The 19,493-nt window shown below is 48.0% G+C and overlaps 1 protein-coding gene across 2 annotated transcripts; it reads left to right on the top strand.

Moving 5' to 3' along the window:
* On the top strand, nucleotides 1-18,512 carry LOC106821578 (diphthine--ammonia ligase-like). Of its 2 annotated transcripts, none has more exons than XM_014826453.1 (15): nucleotides 1-115; nucleotides 301-485; nucleotides 808-881; nucleotides 1,311-1,494; nucleotides 1,676-1,767; nucleotides 2,339-2,432; nucleotides 3,280-3,454; nucleotides 3,927-4,049; nucleotides 4,430-4,562; nucleotides 5,215-5,365; nucleotides 5,734-5,973; nucleotides 6,246-6,366; nucleotides 6,573-6,665; nucleotides 13,771-13,935; nucleotides 17,906-18,512. In XM_014826453.1, the coding sequence occupies exons 1-15, from the start codon at nucleotides 1-3 to the stop codon at nucleotides 18,028-18,030; spliced, it is 2,070 nt and encodes a 689-aa protein (XP_014681939.1). In that variant the 3' UTR covers nucleotides 18,031-18,512. The 2 variants fall into 2 exon arrangements, with proteins under 2 accessions (XP_014681939.1, XP_014681942.1); XM_014826456.1 differs by lacking the exon at nucleotides 17,906-18,512 and adding an exon at nucleotides 14,246-14,446.
* Nucleotides 18,513-19,493: the final 981 nt, after the last annotated feature.

Below are 19,493 nucleotides of genomic sequence, written 5' to 3'. Positions count from 1 at the left end.
ATGTTATACTCTTTTCTACTTAGTGGTGGCAAAGACAGCTGCTACAACATGATGCAATGTGTAGCGGAAGGACATGAAATTGTAGCACTTGCTAATCTACGTCCAGAAGGAAAAGGTTAATAAAATATCTATTTGAAATTTTATCATAAAAGAATAGGATGTTAAAGGTAAAGGTGCATGTATATGTTACACTGCACAACCATTTCATTTCATCTACACATGAGGTGCTTTGCTCCCAATATAAATTATAATTGTATAATAACTGTAGAACTATATAACCTTACTATTTCGTGTTTGTAGATGAATTGGACAGCTACATGTATCAGACAGTTGGACACCATGCAATAGATTTCTATGCCGATGCGATGGGCCTGCCACTCTACCGACGAATCATTGAAGGCAGTTCAGTAGCCATAGAGAAAGACTACCATGAAAATCCAAAAGATGAAGTTGAGGATTTATATGCTTTGCTAAAATATGTAAAGGTATATTTAATATGTTTGATTATGATATTCTATTAATTTATAAATTGAACATATTTTTGTTAGGCTGCTAAATAACAAACATGAGCATTTATTGTCATGCACTGAAATACATTTGGTTTAAATGTTTTATGTAGACATTTAGTGTCCTAACCACAACAGGCTTAACATGACTGTTGCCGTGATGGTTCATTAGTTCTTTTGTTGATATATAAGTTTTTCCATTTGTCATTATTAACTCCTGGTTTTTCTTATAAATAGACAATTTTATTGCATTATCTCATTTGTTGTGTTTTAGCTGATTTGTAATGTTCTTATATTGTAGGAAAACATTGAATTTGAAGCAGTAGCATCTGGCGCCATCCTATCAGATTATCAAAGAGTCAGAGTAGAAAATGTGTAAGTATAAAGCTATAATTCATGGTATCATGAGCATACCTATACAATATATATATATATATATAAGTCTGGATGCTTGAGTCTATACTGTCAGTAGAGTGCTCAATGCATTAAGTTGCAAAGTGTAATAAATTGCTAGGTATAAAAGTTTGTCTGATGATCGCGTAAGCGTGAAACTCGGAGTAACAGCTAAAGGTGATGTCTTAATTGTCTTTAATTTATCTACAGACTACAATTTCTATATATATATATATATATATCAATTGTATAGATATGTTTATGTGAATTTTGTTTATTAAAATATGTATATATCTTATACAACCATTCATTGCAGTGCAAAAGTTGTCTAATAAATAAACTCAAAAGCGATTAGTGTATTCATGTCAGTAATTTGTTAACAATCATCCATTTATTCTTTCATTATCATAGTTGCTCAAGATTAGGGCTAACATCCCTTGCTTATCTGTGGCGAAGAGACCAGTCAGAACTATTGCGAGAGATGATCGAATCGGGTGTAGAAGCCATCCTCATTAAGGTTGCAGCAATGGGACTTGAACCGAGAAAACATCTTGGAAAAACTATTGCTGATATCTATCCTCACATGTTGAAAATGGTGAGTTCAGGTGAACATCAAATTACGCTGTAGGTAATACATTGAATAAATGTAGTTTATTTGTGACAATTATGTATGTATTAAAATAAATTTAGTGGAACACTGTTCTTAAACTGGAAGGCTTGTATGTTGGCTGTTACATACAGGTATGGTTCCATTTATAGCATGTAATTTTTCGCAGGAAACAACATATGGTTTGAATGTTTGTGGAGAAGGTGGAGAATATGAAACATTCACACTGAACTGCCCTTTGTTTGAAAAACGAATTCTGATGTAAGTGTATTTGTTTTGCTTGCTTGCTTTTCTTGATTTGCTTCACTTTGCAATTAAGTGCCTTTGCTTTGCAAGTGCCTTTGCTTTGCAAGTTTCTTTGCTTTGATTTACAAGAATTACTATTACTCGTGCTTATAGGCAATTATACAACAATTATAATTGTTGTTTAATCTTGGTTCTTATAATTTGGTTAATTTTTGTTTTTATATATAATATTTTTGCTTAATATATATGATCTATGACTATATTTAATGTAGTCGTTATATTTGCTGATACTTTCGTTTTGTAAAGATTGGAAAGATACAATAATGGGCTATCATTAACCTACAAGCTGTCGCCCACTAATTTGGTAACCTAGAGGCTGCTAAATTGATTATAAAAATTGGATTAGCAATAACTTTCCTTTGACTATAGTTACGACTCTTTGTTAAAACTGAGAACATGTATCACCTATAAAGTCAAGTTCCATTATTTATGTTGATGTCTATATCCATATTATTTGTGAGACTACAGTCATCTGCACAAATTAGTGCCTTACACGTCACTTTCACTTGTACATCACTTAATGTAGAGGTAGGACAGAACTGGTGATCCACTCTGATGATGCGTTTGCCCCTGTCGGCTTCCTCAATCTAAAGGAGGTGTCCCTGGAAGACAAACCATTGGTATGACTAATACTCACTGTTAAAACCATCGCTGCTCTCATGCATTAATAAGCAGTAGACCTATTCACCTACAGCCGTTTGACGCAATAGAAGCATTCTAAACATACCTGACTTGATGTGTGCATATGAAAAACGTGTGTGAACTGGTGTGGCTTGACTGACCTAGCAATAAGGAATGAGTGTTTATCTTGCTTATATTATAATTATATACATATATATATCATAAAAAGATGGGTGAGAAGTATGAATTTTCACTGTAGCTAGTCAGGCTAGTTGTCTGCTATGACCAATAGCTATCCAATAAATCTGTTAGCTAAAGATTTTTCTAAACAATGCAAATTTACACACATTGCTCTCTGCATTCACTGCATTGCCCAGTTCGGCATCTAAAACTATCCAGTCTGGCTACCAGAATTTATGATTAGGTAGCCAAACCTAAAATGCATTTAGCACATAGTTTGTGGTTTAGTGAGACCTTTGACCCAGATAAGGCATGTGCACTACTGCCATCACGCAACAGCAGTAGTTCTATCACGTGAATAACTACTACAGATGATATCAGGGGTTAATAATGACAATTTGTCATTATTAACCCCTGATGATATGTAATTCATTGATTATTGCATTAAAATTGGTTTACTGAAAATCGGTTATCACATGCTGTCGGTCACCTATTACAATTGGTATGACTAACATGCACTAGATACTTCCAGAAATCTTATATGGCGTAGTCTCATACACTCACCTAGTTTATTTTCTTGCCTGTGCACTCAATCCCCCTCATTTCTCAAGGGACCTAGGGCCTGTACTAAAGATATGGGCTGTTATTTCTATTTATATCCGTTAGGTGGAGCCATTGAGCCAGAGGGAGAGGTTGATGGGAGTTCCGGTAACTCGCAGTCAGGACACGATTAGCAAAGTGCTGGAGTCCGTAGACAGTGAGGTGACCGGTGCCAGCGCAGTTGCAGAGCCATCCCAGTGCAAAACTCACACTGCACCACTGCCTCTTACCTCTACAGAAGGTGAGCTGTACGTTCTTGTACATGGGAGCGATCCCATGCAGCTGTGGGTTTGCACTCAGCAATTTCTACACGTTGGACAAGAATTTCGAACATTCAGTTACTCTCCCACTTTTCTGATTCGCCTTCGTATTTTTTTCTGTCTGCCCACATTATGAAAATCTTACCGGTGATGCTGAGGGTGGCTATTGCCAGAGTGTTTTACGATCTCGATGGCTTATTTGTGCCCCTGTGGCTGAAGACAGGCCCGTCATTTGACGTGGTCATCTGAACCATAAGGGCCTCACAGGCTCACAGTCTCCAACGTTGAGGTCTAGGTTTTTACACATTGAGAAGATTAAATTCCCTTTCTGACTAAGGATTAACTTCCAACATGTGTGGTGAACACACTAAACCAGTGAATCAGTGAGGGTCTCGATGCATAATTTCAGATGAAGGTTGTCAGTATTGTGTGTTGATGTTATTCATTATCCAGAAACGACGCCAGTGTGCATGAAGGATGCTATGGGATTATTCAGTGTAGCAGGTTTAGTGGGAGTTGTGTCTTCGATGGAGTCCACTGAGGAAATCGTCACGCGACTAATGGACAAGTTAAAAGGTTTCACCAACATTTCTGTTCCTTATATATTAGATATGACCAAGTCACTGTTTAGTCTACTATAAGCTAACGTTTTAACTGAATGATTGTTGTGCTTTAAATGATGTACATCACTGATAAAATACTAACATTTAATTGAAACGTGATCTAAGCTGAAAAATGCATAGATTTTAAAATTGCATTGAAATGCAACAACTTTCTTGTGATTTACAAATAGCAATACATTATTTCTTCCCAAAGCATTTTCAGTTAACTGACAGAAATCAAGTCTACATGTGACCCTACATGTGAAGCAAAAGCCTATTAGTGCAATCACGGTGAAATTGAACAAATAATTTGTTGTGCTGTGTAAAGAGTAAGCTTTCTTATTTGTCCTCTAGACGTGATTGAAAACCAGGCAGGGGCGAAACTCAGGGATATCTCTTTCGTCCATCTCTATGTATCCAACATGGCTGAATTTGCAAGGATAAACTCAGTGTATAGTACCTACTTCAGCCTCAATCCCCCTGCAAGGTGACATTTATTGGTTATTTATCATAAGCCTCGTATTATGATAAACATTGTGTTCATAGTAAGCTGCTTTGTGTACTTATTATTGCAGAAACTGTAATGCATATTTCGTCTACTTAAGAGTATTGCACAGGTGGTTAGCAGGGTGTTAGCCAGGAAAAGCAATTAGGGAGTCTCACCATCTGAGCGAAGCGAGGATGATGCGAGCGTGAAGCGCCCTAGGGGGAAGGCCTTACCTTAAAATGGAGGAAATTTAGTCTGAAATGCCAAAATGACAGGAATCTGATATGATTTTATATTCTTGTAAGGACTGTTGTCAGTTATACAAGGTGTATAATATATATAAATGGGCTGTCCTCATGCCGTTTCTATCAAATTTCATCCGTCTCCTCCAAGAATGGGCCGTCCAAAAGACGGGTAGACGGGTCTCTGGCTAACACACTGGTGGTTAGCCTTTTGTGATATTACTACATCAGGAATAAGCTCTTTATGTTTAATAATTAAGTGACAATGCAGGGCATATTCACAGTGAATTATTAAAACTAATACAATATCTGCTGGTACTACTTTGACTTCTTTAATATTCATGTTAAATGATTTGAACTGAAAGGAATATTAATGGTAATGTGTTAATAATAACTTATTGCAACCTTAGGACCTGTGTACAGGTGGCACTACCAGAGTCTGTCGTGCTACAGTTGGACTGCACCGGCAGTACATCACACGAGGAACGCCACACTATGCATGTTCAGGGCATCTCTCACTGGGCACCAGCCAACATTGGACCATACAGCCAAGCAGTCAGGGTAGCCGTATTATGTCATCACTTTACCATTAAGCGATTGCTATCATTGTGTTTTAGAACCATGTATTGCACAGGTCTGTTCTTTCTGCTGATCAACTCCAGTTGTGCATGTTAATGGTTTAGTAAAGAAATTCTGATAATATTTTGGTTGTAAAGTCACAGATTATCACAGTTAAACAAGCTATATTCACAAAAATGCTCAGATAAAGGTATAACCTATCATCTCCTCTTCTGATTTCGTCGACTGAAATAATTGTTGGTAGATTGGCCGGCAAACATCGTAACATTTCATCAAATGAGCGAATGACATGGACGAAAAAAGGAAACATAGGTCGTCTTGTTTGAAGTGTCCTGTGTCTCCATCTGCAGGTTGGTAATCGCATAACAGTGGCTGGTCAGATACCGCTAGTTGCTGGTAGCATGCAGCTGATAGGGGGTGGTAGTGCATGTGAAAGTGCGCTATCGCTGCAGCATGTGCAACGCGTCTTGTCGGCCATGCAGAGTGGTGCCACCTTACGGAATATTGTTTCCTGCGTGTGCTACGTCACACATGAGAAATTCCTCGATGTTGCCAAGCAACAGTGGGCGCAAGCACGTCACAAACAAGAGGTAGGAAAATAATTTGGAATACATTGTCTTGTTAGTAGATAAAGTGTGATGTACGAATCCAGTTTAAGATCAGCCATGAGGGTTGTGGTATCCAATGTGCCTCACCTTTTATGCATGCCATCAACCTGCTGACGACCACAACATGACACTGCATGGCAAAGTCCACCATATTTGGCTGTCTGCATACTCAAACCACTGACTTCCAGTTATAAATCTGTGTAATAACAGACTATTGTTGTTGCTAAAATCTCGTGTCTGTGCTTGCGTATTAGGACGTGGAGGCCGCGTCACCGCTGCGTGCTTGCATGATGTGGGTTGTTGTGCCTGGCCTACCACGCGGTGCAGGGGTCGAATGGGAGGTCACCGCTATCACAGACACGAATGGCTGTAAAAGTAAAACACTCGTACTGTTTTATGATTGAAATGCTGTTATCAATGTCTATACTCTTAAAATGATAAATTTAGTTGAGTGTGGCTATGATACGTTAAGTCTTGCTTATTAGTATCATTACTTTTTAGTTACTTATTACTAATTACTTGTGTGTGGGTGTGTGCGTGCATGCGTGCGTGTGTGTGTGTGTGTTTCATTGCTTGTCTAGGTACGGAACTTGTGAAGAGATACGGGGAATTCTCTGTGAGAAGTTGGTCAGTTCACAATGAAGCCGGAATTCTTGCTATCAAGCTCAATGTCGGTAAGTGCTGCCACCTGATGTTGTCTTTCTGATCTCTCACCACGTAGCATCAGGTCACAATAAGCCAGTTCGTAGAACTTTACAGTCTACGCATGCGCCGAAACTTTGCCACGAATTCTTCTGGGTCAGCTCATTTGTGACAAAATATTTCGTAGTTCGACTGCACAGTAACACGATGACGCATGCATCTGTGTCGTTGTAATGCTACAGTCTTCGGTGGTGCACGTACACGTGCTATGCGTGCGAGTGCATGTTATACACGTCGTGCGTGCCGTGTGTGTGCACGTTACACGTGCGTGCGTGCGTGCCTGCGTGCCATGCGCACCGTACACGTGCGTGCGTTACGTGTGCACGAGCACGTACGTGAGGTAGCATGCGTGTGCAGCTACAATGCCGTGCGGGCGTGCCGTGTGCACGTACAGCGTACGTGCGTGCGTGCGTGTGCACATATTCACGTGCGTCGCTGCGTGCGGTGCACGTACACGTGCGTGTGTGCGTGCTATGGTGAGCACATTACACATGCGGCGTGCGTGCGGTGCGTGCGTGCGTGCGTGCGATGCGGTGCACGTACTGCGTGGTGCGTGCCTGGCACGTGTGCGTGCGTGCGGCATGTGCAGGTACACGTGCGTGCGTGCGTGTGCACTACACGTCGTGGTGCGTGCCTGTGCACGGCTACACGTGCCTGCGTGCGTGTGCACGTGTAACACGTCCTGCGTGACGTGTGCTCGTACACTTCGCGCGCGTTACGTGTGGGCACGTACACGTGCGTGCGTGCGTGTGCACGTACACACTGCGCGCGTAGCGTGTGCACGGACCACAATGTTTTTGAACCCCCCGCATCGAGCCCGTCTGCTGAACCTCCAGGCTGCTTCTCTTCTCCTCATGCCTATCCTCTTCTGCTTTCTCCATGCGTCAGCGCTCTACATGTGTGGGTGTGTGCTCAACCCCCTCATCAGCCTCCCCCTCCTTCTCCTCTCCCATGCGTCACGCTCAAATACGATGGTGGGTGTGTCAACTCCCCACTCATCAGGCCCCTCCTCGCCCCCTCCTTCTGCCTCCCATGCGTCACGCTCTTACGATGGTGTGGTGGTGTGTCAACCCGTGCCGCCTCATCAGCCTACTCGCCCCTCCTTCTCCTCCATGCTCACGCTCACGATGGTGTGTGTGTGCAACCCCTCATCAGACCTCCCCTCCTCCTCCTCCCATGCGTCCGACTCTACGCATGGTGTGGGTGTGTCAACCCCGCCTCATCAGCCCTCCCCCTCCTGCCTGCACTCCCACCTCGCACGCTCATACGATGCGTGGGTGTGTTCACACCCCCTCATCAAGCCCGACTCCCCTCCTTCTCCTCCTCATTGCGCACGCTCTTACGATGGTGTGTGGTGTGTCAACCCCCCTCATGCAGTCTCCCCCTCCTTCCCTCCCTAGGTCACGGCTCACGATGGTTGGTGTGCTGTCAACCTACCTCTCATCAGCCTCCGCCACTCACTTCTCCTCCCATGTGTCAGCACTCTTAACGATGGTGTGGGTGTGTCAACCCCCACTCATCACCGCTCCCCTCCTTCTCCTCCGCATGCGTCACGTGCCTCTATACGATGGTGCTGTGGTGTGTCAACCCCCCTCATAAGTCCTCCCCTCCTTCTCCTCCCATGCGTCATCGCTCGTATCGAGGTGTGTGTGTGTCAACCCCACTCTCATTCAGCCCTCCCCATCCTCTTCCCATGCGTGCACGCTCTACCGATGGTGTGGGTGTGTCACGCCCCCATCAGGTCTCCCCCTCCTCCTCTCCTCCCACTGTCGTCACGCTCTAACGATTGTGTGGTGTGTTCAAACCCCTCCATTCAGACCTCCTCCCGTCCTCTCCATCCTCCTCTCTCCTCCTCCTCCTCCTCCTTACTCCCTTCCATTGCGTCACGCTCTAGCGATGTGTGGGTGGTCAACCCTCCCTCATCAGTCTCCCCTCCTGCCTCCTTCTCGCACTGTCTCCCATGCATCACCTCTACGATGGTGTGGTGTGTCAACCCCGCCTCATCAGCCCACCCCTCCTGCCTCCTCCCATGCCGTCACGCCTCTAACGATTGGTGTGGGTGTGTCAACCCCCGCTCATCAGCCCTGCCCCCTCCTCTTCTTCTCCCTCCCATGCGTCACGCTCCTCAAGACGATGGTGTGGTGTGAACCCCCTCATCAGCCCTCCTCCTCCCACCTCCTCGCTCTACTCCTTCCATGCGTCACGCTCTAACGATGTGTGGTGTTGTCAACCCGCCCTCATCAGTTCCTCCCGCTCACCGCCTCCTCCTCCTACCTCACCATGCGTCACGCTCTACGATGGTGTGGGTGTGGTCAACCCCCCTCATCAGCCCCCCTCCTCGCCCCTCCTTCCTTCTCCTCCTCCCATGCATCACGCTCTACGATGGGTGGGTGTGTCAACCCCCTCATCAGCCCACCCCCTCCTCCTCCTCTCATGCGTCACGCTCTTACGATGGTGGTGTGTGTGTCAACCCCCCTCATCAGCCCTCCTCCTCCTCTCTCCTCCTCCCATGCGTCACGCTTCTACGATGTGTGGTGTGGTCAACCCCCTCATCAGACTCCTCCTCCCTCTCTCCTCCTCCTCCTCTCCTCCCATGCGTCACGCTCTACGATGGTGTGGGTGTTCAACCCCCCTCATCAGCCCTCCCCTTCTCTCCTTTCTCCCCCATGCATCACGCTCTACGATGCGCGTGGGTGTGTCAACCCCCCTCATCAGACTCCTCCTCTCCTCCTTCCTCCTCCCTCCTCGCCTCCTCCTCCCCTCCTCCTCCTCCTCCCTCCTCCTCCTCCTCCTCCCATGCGTCACAACTTCATCATGAGTGGGTGTGTCAACCCCTCTCATCAGCCCTCCTCCTCCTCCTTCCTCCCCTCCTCCTCCCATGCGTCACGCTCTACGATGGTGTGGGTGTGTCAACCCCCGCTCATCAGACCTCCTCCTCCTCCCTCCTCCCCTCCTCCTCCCATGCGTCACGCTCTACGATGCGTGGTGTGTGTCAACCCCCCTATCAGCTCCCGCTCCTCCTCCTCCTCCCCATGCGTCACGCTCTACGATGGTGTGTGTGTGTCACCCTCCGCTCATCAGCCTCCCTCCCTCTCCCTCCTCCTCCCATGGGTCACCCTCTACGATGGCCGTGGGTGTGTCAACCCCCTCTCAGCCCTCCCCTCTCCTCCTCCATCGTCACGCCCTACGATGGCGTGGGGTGTGCAACCCCCCTCATCAGCCCTCCCCTTCCTCCTCCTCCTCCATGCGTCACGCTCTACGATGGTGTGTTGTGTCAACGTGTCCTACCTCCTCATCAGCCTCCCCTCCTCCTCCTCCTCCTTCCTCCATGGGTCACGCTCTACGATGGCGTGGTGTGTCAACCCTCCTCATCAGCCCCTCCCCCTCCTCCCTCCCTCGCTCCTCCCATGGGTCACGCTCTACGATGGCGTGGGGTGTTCAACCCCCTCATCAGCCCTCCCCCTCCTCCTCCTCCTCCTCCTCCTCCCATGCGTCACGCTCTACGATGGCGTGGGTGTGTCAACCCCCCTCATCAGACCTCCCCCTCTCCTCCTCCGTCTCCTCCCTCCCATGCGTCACGCTCTACGATGGCGTGTGTGTGTCAACAACCCTCATCAGCCCTCCCCCCCCCTTCCTCCTCTCCTCCTCCATGCGTCACGCTCTACGATGGCGTGGGTGTGTCAACCCCCCTCATCAGCCCTCCTCCTCCTCCTCCCATGCGTCACGCTCTACGATGGCGTGGGTGTGTCAACCCCCCTCATCAGCCCTCCTCCTCCTCCTCCTCCTCCTTCCCATGGGTCCACGCTCTATCGATGGCGTGTGTGTGTCAACCACTCCTCATTCAGCCCTCCCCCTCCTCCCCTCCTCCTCCCCCATGCGTCACGCTCTACGATGGGTGGGTGTTCAACCCCCATGCATGACCTCCTCCTCCTCCTCCTCCGTCCTCCTCTCCATCCGTCACGCTCTATACGATGGGTGGGGTTGTCAACCCCCCTCATCAGACCACCCCTCTCCTTCTCCTCCATGCGTCACGCTCTACGATGGTGTGGGTGTGTCAACCCCCCTCATCAGCCCTCCCCCTCCTCCTCCTCCCATGCGTCACGCTCTACGATGGTGTGGGTGTGTCAACCCCCCTCATCAGCCCTCCTCCTCCTCCTCATTCCCCTCCTCCCATGCGTCACGCTCTACGATGGCGTGTGTGTGTACCACCCTCATCAGCCCTCCCCTTCCCCCTCCTTCTCCTCCTCCCATGCGTACACGCTCTATACGATGGCGTGGGTGTGTCAACCCCCTCATCAGTCCTCCCCTCCCCCTCCTCCCCCTCCTCCTCCTCCTCCTCCTCCATGCGCCACACTCTACGTGGTGTGGGTGTGTCAACCCCCCTCATTCATCCCTCCCCCTCCTCCTCCTCCAATGCGTCACGCTCTACGATGGGCGTGGGTGGTGTCAACCCCCCTCATCAGACCTCCCCTCCTCCTCCTCCTCCTCTCTCCTCCTCCTCCTCCATGCGTCACGCTTTACAATGCGTGGGTGTGTCAACGCCCCTCAATCAACCTCCCCCTCCTCCTCCTCCCCTCCTTCCTCCTCCCCACATGCGTCACGCTCTACAATGGCGGTGGGTGTGTCAACCCCCTCATCAGATACCTCCCCTCCTCTCCTCCTCCTCCCTCCTCCTCCTCCTCCATGCGTCACGCTCTACGATGGCGTGTGTTGTCAACCCCTCATGCCGTCCTCCTCCTCCTCCTTCTCCTCATGCGTCACCTCTAATCTACGATGGCGTGGGTGTGTCAACCCCTCCTATCAGTCCTCCCCTCTTTCTCCTCCCATGCTCTCAGCTCTACGATGCGTGGTGTGTCAACCCCCCTCATCAGTCCTCCCCTCTCTCCCCCTTCCTCCTACCATGCGTCACACTCTACGCATGCCGTGGGTGTGTCAACCCCTCCTCATCAGTCCTCCTCCCCCTCCTCCTCCCCTCTCTCCATGGCGTCACGCTCTACGTGGCGGGGTGTGTCAACCCCCTTCATTATGGCCCTCCCCTCCTCCTCCTCTTCTCCCATGCGTCATCGCTCTACAATGGTGTGTGTGTGTGTCAACCCTCTCATTCAGCCCTCCCCTCCTCCTCCTCCTCCCATGCGTCACACTCTACGATCGGTGTGGGTGTGTCAACCCCCTCATCAGCCCTCCCCTTCCTTCCCCTCCCCCCATGCGTCACACTCTACGATGTGTGGGTGTGTCAACCCCCTCATCGTCCTCCCCCTCCTCTTCCTCCCATGCGTCACGCTCTACGATGGCGTGTGGTGTCACCCCCTCATCAGCCCTCCCCTCCTCCCTTCCTTCTCTATGCGTCACGCTCTATGATGGTGTGTGTGTGTCAACCCTCCTCATCAGCCCTCCCCCTCCTCCTCTTTCTCCTCCCATGCGTCACCTCTAATCGGTGTGTGTGTCAACCCCCTCATCAGCCCTCCCCCCTTCTCCTCCTCCCATGTGTCACGCTCTCGATGGTGGGGTTGTCAACCCCCCTCATCAGCCCTCCTCCTCCTCCTCCTCCCCATGCGTCCACACTCTACGATGGTGTGTGTGTCAACCCCCTCATCAGCCCTCCCTTTTCTCCTTCTCCTCCCATGCGTCACACTCTACGATGGTGTGGGTGTCAACCCCCCTCATCAGCCCTCCCCTCCTTCTCTTCCCATGCGTCACGCTCTAACGATTGTGTGGGTATGTCAACTCCCCTCATCAGCCCCCCCTCTCCCCTCCTCTTTTCCTCCCCATGCGTCACGCTCTACGATGGTGTGTGCTGTGTCAACTCCCCTCATCAGCCTCCCCCTCCCCCTCCCCTTTTCCTGCCTCCCATGTGTCACACTCTACCGATGCGCTGTGTGTGTCAACCCCCCTCATCAGCCTCCCTTCCTTCTCCTCCTCCCATGCGTCACGCTCTACGATGGTGTGGGTGTGTCAACCCCCCTCATCAGACCTCCCCCTCCTCCTCCTCCCATGCGTCACGCTCTACGATGGCATGGGTTCTAAACCGCCATCATCCGTCCTCCCACACATCGCACCAAGAGACGACAGATGTTATTACATCGGCAAGTAATTCCTGCTCTCTTGATGGCCTCATTCACGCCCCCCCCCCTCCCCGTCCTCGCGCCCGTGGCATCGTGCACGGGGGGAGGCTGGGATGTTTTCCACGTCAACGCGTCAAATGCGACCCCGACGCCACCTGACTATCCGCCGCGGGTATGGTCACGTGACTGTTAAGCCAGCGCGCTGTTTGGCGGCTGCATTGCGTGTGATGATGCTAATGGCATTGTCATGCTCGGCGTGTCTCTCCGGCCCTGATCCCGCGCAAGCCAAACTTTATGACACACGCAGCAGCGGCGGCGGCGGCGGCGGCGGCTCCTCTGCTCTTCTCTTCTCTCCCGTAACCAGCTATAGCCGACGTGTACGACCGTCCGCTCACGTCACGCTCTCCGTTCTCGCACGCGTGTGAAGAACGCGGTGTTAATCGATTTCTCGGCGTAAGCCAATACTGAGAATGTCAGCGGACGAACCGAACTATTTGTTATAATATATTGTAGGTAACCTACCGCAAATGTTGAATGTCGGCAGACTGCGAATTAAGTATTACGATGCAAAGTGAATCAGATTACGTAACATCGAAACGGGGTGAAAGATGCACTAAGGGGATAAAAGAAACGGTGCATTTCGTAAAGAATGCACCCCCCTCCCCGAAAATTCCCACCCCGTGCATGCTTTTTCGTTTAATAAACTAATATACAATTGAATTACATTTCAATGTTTCATGGCTGTATTATTTTCACATGTGTATGTGTATACCACATTTAACCAGCAAGCGTTCTCACCCCCGAAACCCTTTCCTGCGTTTCCTGGCTACAGAACATTGTTCAGGTGGCCGAATATTACAGTATCATTAAATGGCTGGCTTTAGGATCAGTCGAGGCCCGCATCACGTGGCATGTCACATGAAATATGCGCCTAATCCCGAGCAGAAGAGTGCGTGCCGTCAATTAGTTTACGATATTTTGCAATAAGCTTATCCTCCTGATCTGCTTGTTATAGAGTCACCTCTCCCCGCGATCGGTGCCGCGGGGGCGCTGCAGGCGCTGACGTCACACATCGCATCTGTGTGCGTCGGATGCGGTCGGCATGGCGACGGCGACACCTCAGGCCACGTAACCGTGTTCTACCCGACCCGCCTATTCGGACACGCGGAGATGAATGGAGGTGAGCGTTTGCGGGCATGCGTGCAAAGCGAGCGTGCGTAGGCCTATGTGCACAATACACACCATACACATGGTCATGCCGTCGCAACACCTAGCCGAATGATATTGCAGTGCTGTCACTTTATAAAACTTTTAAAAAGTATTATACTTTTTTTAAAGAAAATATACTTTTTATACTTTTTCCATACTTTTTTTCATGCATAAATACTTTTAAATACTTTTTTGCCAAATATGGTCAAACTCTTCGGACATACATTTAGGTACACTGTATTTGATGAGATTAAAGATGTGCTTTGCTAGTCTTGTTGCAGGAGTGATGTGTGCTCTGTTCAATGGAGTGTTTTTGATACTAGCTCTCTGCTGTCAGTGACCAAATGTCAAATCGAGCAATGTGCATTGCAGTGTTTCCCCTGCATTGACACGAGCGAGGCGGGCCGCCTCGCTCAAATTCTCAGCTGCCACACATAAATTTGTCCAAAACACTGTCTCGCTGACGTAACTTTTGGCAACTTTTTGAAAAAGAGATTCAAGAGTCTCATACAATGTGTTCAGAATAGCTTAGAATGCACCAAATTGCACCATTTTTTGCTCGCCTTGACATCGTCAAGATGCAAGTCCGTCCGTTCGTCCGTCCGTCCGTTCGTCAACATTTCGCTACGGTCAACGATAACTCAAGAACTGTTTGACCCACATGTTTCAAATTGCATATAGTTGTTACTCCTATGGGAGAGGTTTGAACGCCCTATTTTGGAGCACACCAGTCGACCTACTTTCGAACCACGTCCACTTCTTTGCAAAAATGGAAATGGCCATAAGTCAATTCAGGTTCAACGGATTTTGCTCATTTCTATTATGTAAATAAATAAGGACTGGCCCCAAAACATATCACACAGGTTTTTATATTTTTTCAAAATTATGCAAATTAGGTAGATTTTGGCAATTTCACTATGCATTTCAGTGTCTGCCTACGGTCAACGATAACTCAAGAACCGTTTGACCCACATGTTTCACATTGAATACAGTTGTTACTCCTATGGGAGAGATTTGAACTTCCTATTTTGTCAGCATGCCAGTCGACCTACTTTTGAGCCACGCCCACTTTTTGGCAAAAATGAAAATGGCCATCTAAATTCATTCGATTTTGTTAAATTTTGGTATGTGAATGTGTAAGGCTAGCCCCAAAACAGTTGTTACTCCTATGGGAGAGATGACAACGTTCTATTACGTTTATTTCGTCTAACTTGTCAACAACTCTACAATCATACCTATATACGTGTAATATTGTGTTTTAGATTCTTCATTACAGTAATTTGACTGGAATATTTTATTGTTTTTATTTGCGCTATATTCGAAAACCAAAATGGCCATCATTTAGGCGTAGCACCATCTCTCAATTCAATTCAATTCAAAAATGTTTATTCTCTCGTCAAGATTTCAGACTCAGATCTGAAACACTTATTTTCGCATCAAAACTTATGCATATATCATTATCAAGAGTATATAATGGGAGATATGCTATATAATGGGAGTTCTCCCATATATACTCTTGCTTTATATATCCCCCCTCCCTCTTCTATCACACCCAAGGTGAGCTACAGTGTCATTGACACTTTCATTTCAAAAATGGCCCCTGGACCCTCCCTACCTTGGCCAGCACCTGCGCTGCTCGCTTTGCTAGGATCTCGAAATGTACAAGCACATGACAAAAAACATTTACCACCTCACAGACCTTTTTGGCCAGGGGAAACACTGCATTGAAATATTCCAGACTGAGGGTTCAAGAGACAACTCCTCATGGCATTGCACACATCATTCCTGAAGCATGTTTGTATGCTGCACAAAGGCTATATAATAATGTATTCGGTAACAATGTATAAAGTAACAAGTGACTACAAATCATGGTAGGTTGATACAAATTTATGCGTTTTTAATACTTTTTTTAGACAATTTTGATACTTTTTTTTGTAATATCCTGAGTGGTAGCACTGATATTGATAATCATGTTCAATCGACTGGCTTGGAGTTGGTGCCACCATGCCTTTAATCCCTGAAAGCTTACCGAGTTGTATATAAATTATTATTCATGGAAATCCACGAGATAGACTGCAGAAAAAACGTTGTCGTGATCAGAAGTGCTATTTCAGGAAGTTCGATTTCACGATTAAATTTTTGTGTGTTAAACCAGTCTTTTTTGCGCCATGTAAACTGAAGACAAACGCGTATGTATTAACTCTGACACCCACGATGTTAGACATGTTACGCCCGGCCGTGGGGGTGTTTTCTAACATGTAGGTACATACAAGATGTGTTACAAATGTAGTGTGTCTGCAGTGACTCTCGGACCCCATACTTTATAGGGCTCAGCTGTGATAGTCATTCGCGCATGCAATTTGGAAATTCCCTTGAACTAGCCCCTGCTCTGAATCTCACCAAGAGCTAATAAATACCTATAGGTATATAGGTATTTATAGGTATAGGAATAGGAGTGTTTCATGTTTATAAACATTGACGTCATATGCGCACATGCGCAGTTTAACGGTTGGCAGCAAGCAGATCACTGATCTCTATAAATAACTATTTATAAATATTTATATTTATTAATATATATTTATAATTATTAATATTTATAAATATTTATAGAGATCAGTGAAGCAGATGCGTGATATTGTTCGAACAACACACCGACCAACGTGTCACTACACACGCACGCACGCACGCACGCACCAGCACGCACGTGTACGTGCAACGCACGCCACGCAACGCACGTCGACGTGCACATGCATGCACAGCACGCACCAACACATGCAACAACAGGACGAGAGGAGAGAAGACACCAACACATCAACACGCACAGCACGCACGGAAACGACCTGCAACACCCGGCACAGAGCACGCACGCACCACGCACGCCTGTACGAATGCACACCACGGATCCACAGCAGCAGCACGCACGGTAAGTTTCACACGCACCACGCACGCACGTGACGTACACACGCACGCACGCACGTTTACTGCCACACCACCACACACCATGCACCACGTGTACTGCACACGCACAGCACGCACGTGTACGCAAAACGCACGCCACTGCACACACACGACGCGCCACAACACGGCAACCAGCAACGCACGTGTACGTCACAGTACACACGGACCACGCACAGCACCCACGCACGCCCAAATACGTCACACACACAAGAACCACAGACGAGAGCGAGAGGCACTCATCACGCGACACGCAACGTAGTGCATACAGACTCACTCAACGCATGCACGCAACGTTACGTCACCACGCAACGCACCATGCACCACGAGTACGTGCACACAGTCCACGCAACGCACAGCACGCACACACCACGCATGCACGCACGTTACGGCGCACACTGTTCGTGCACTGACGCCACGCACGCACGCATGCCCCACGGCACGACGTGAACACAGGCACTGTACGTGTCACGCCGCAACCACCCAACATGTAACGCCCACGCACCAACTGGGACAACACATGCACGCACGTGTACCGTGCACACCAGCACGCAACGCATCGCACGCACCATGGCAACGCATGCACTCACGCACGATAGTAAGCAGCAACGCACGTTACGCACTACATAAAACACGCTTCCACAACGAGAAAGCATGTGGTCAATCATCTGTTAAATGTCAGGCAGCACGCTTCGCTTCTGCCAACCATGACACATAACAAATACACGTGACCTGATCTATGACGTCACGTGAAACACTCCTATAGGTACGGTCCTATATATATACCTATATATATATAAATAAGTATTTATTAGCTCTTGATCTCATGGTTAGCCGTTATCAAAGGCACATTAATTATTGCACAACACACTAATAAAGATTCTCCATTATCCGTCATGAGCTTAGTATTGCTCTAATATTAATAGGTTTTTGCTGTGATGTGTCGATCGGCGTTCATCAGTGGTGTGTATTCCGTACCGGTATAGCTGCACGCACGTTGCTCGCTGCTGGGGAGGCGACTGGGAGGCTGGCGGTGTCTGCCGTGCCCGTGTCGTCGCTGGAGCGTCCTCCGCACATCGTTTCCGCCCTGCTGCTGCTTCTGCGATGCTGACCTTGACTCAAACAGTTGACCTTGCCTCGACATGGAGGTTTTGGAGGTCTTCAGGATTCATCACGCTGCTGTGGGGCTGCCGTGTAGAACTGTCTCGCTGTGGGAGAGGGGGGCATGAATGGTGGTGAGTGGGGTGTGAATGAATCGGGTTGCAGTGTGAGTAGCCCCGCGCAGGTGTCGCCTTTTGTGAGAGGGGTGACTAGGTATGGTGGTGGGGAAATGGGTCGCATAGCTTTAAGAAAAGGTGGGGCTAGTGTAGATACTTGCACGACTCAGTGTGAGAGGGGAGGGCAGGCGTAGTGGTGGAGACGGGTAGGAGGTCATGGTGCTGCCGAGTATTGTAATGGTGAGGTCGTCGTGGCAGAACCGGCAAGTATCGTTGAGAGACCAGTGTGGGGAGTGTTGTGTTGGGGTTGATAGGTTAGTACGTGGTGGGGGAGAATAACGTGAGAGGGACAATAGTGTGGTGTGGGGTAAGTCAGGAGGGGTGTGAAGGATGGTGTGGGCGGGTTGGGAGGATAGAGTATGGAGGGTGGTGGGGTGGGGTAAAGGCAATGGCGGGGCAGGGTCGGAAGGATTTTATGGTGGAGAATGGTGCACAATCAGGCAGGCAGGCAGGCAGGAGGAGGTTGGGTGGGGGAAGGGTGGGCTGGGATACGATGGCGGTACGCTATGTGTCCGGACTAGAGATGGGTGGAGGATAAGGGCCAGAGACGAGCCGACTTTTCGAATAGAATGTTGTTTTTCGGAAACAACCGGTAGGTGAAAATAAGCGCATTGCATTACAGACACATGACTATCGCGTTAATTACGTTTGTAACGTGCATCTAATGCAATCTGTGTGCATCTGTGCAACCTAAAATGCATCTCGGGCAAAAAGTATGTATGTAATGTATACCTACCTACTCGTGTAGCTCATGTACTAATATTGAATGATGGATTATCTTAATATCTACTGATTATCTGATTATCTATTGATACTGAATGTCTAATCGTACTGCCCGCGTCATATATCAGCCATTACGTTATTTATTACCATTCTGCTGCTAAAGTTAGTGTTGAGTTTGTTATGTATACAATAATAGCACTCAATTTATCGGTGGTCGCGCCTGTATTGCCACATATAATGTTGGTGAATTGTATTTATATGTAGTCTGTATTTGTAGAAAAAAATAAAATAATGCGCTACAGGTAACCTGTGGAGTTCATAGTTTCATTTATGATGTATATATATACATCGTATGTTCACGTTATATCAGAGTAGTATCGTTACGCTATCGTGTTTACTCTTGAGGAACACAGCATTATATAATTAAATAGGTGCACGTGCATTATATAGGACAAACCCAATAATAGCAACGGCAAAAGTGGCGTGCGCATCTCGCTTTGTGTGGATATAATAACGTTCATAGTTCTCTCCCCTCTCTCTCTCCCCTTCTCCTCTCTCTCTTTCTCTCTCTCTC

The sequence above is a fragment of the Priapulus caudatus genome, unplaced genomic scaffold, assembly GCF_000485595.1.
Source record: "Priapulus caudatus unplaced genomic scaffold, Priapulus_caudatus-5.0.1 Scaffold4, whole genome shotgun sequence".
In the NCBI taxonomy this organism is placed as follows: domain Eukaryota; kingdom Metazoa; phylum Priapulida; class Priapulimorpha; order Priapulimorphida; family Priapulidae; genus Priapulus; species Priapulus caudatus.
This window is presented reverse-complemented; position numbering and strand designations above follow the sequence as displayed.

What these genes read in the sequence shown, in the direction of transcription:
- LOC106821578 (XM_014826453.1), top strand. Translation starts at nt 1, where the DNA reads ATGTTATACTCTTTTCTACTTAGTGGTGGCAAAGACAGCTGCTACAAC. An exon ending in GCCTCTTACCTCTACAGAAG is followed by an intron (nt 3,455 to 3,926) that starts GTGAGCTGTACG and finishes TTCATTATCCAG; the next exon opens with AAACGACGCCAGTGTGCATG. An exon ending in AGCCTCAATCCCCCTGCAAG is followed by an intron (nt 4,563 to 5,214) that starts GTGACATTTATT and finishes TTGCAACCTTAG; the next exon opens with GACCTGTGTACAGGTGGCAC.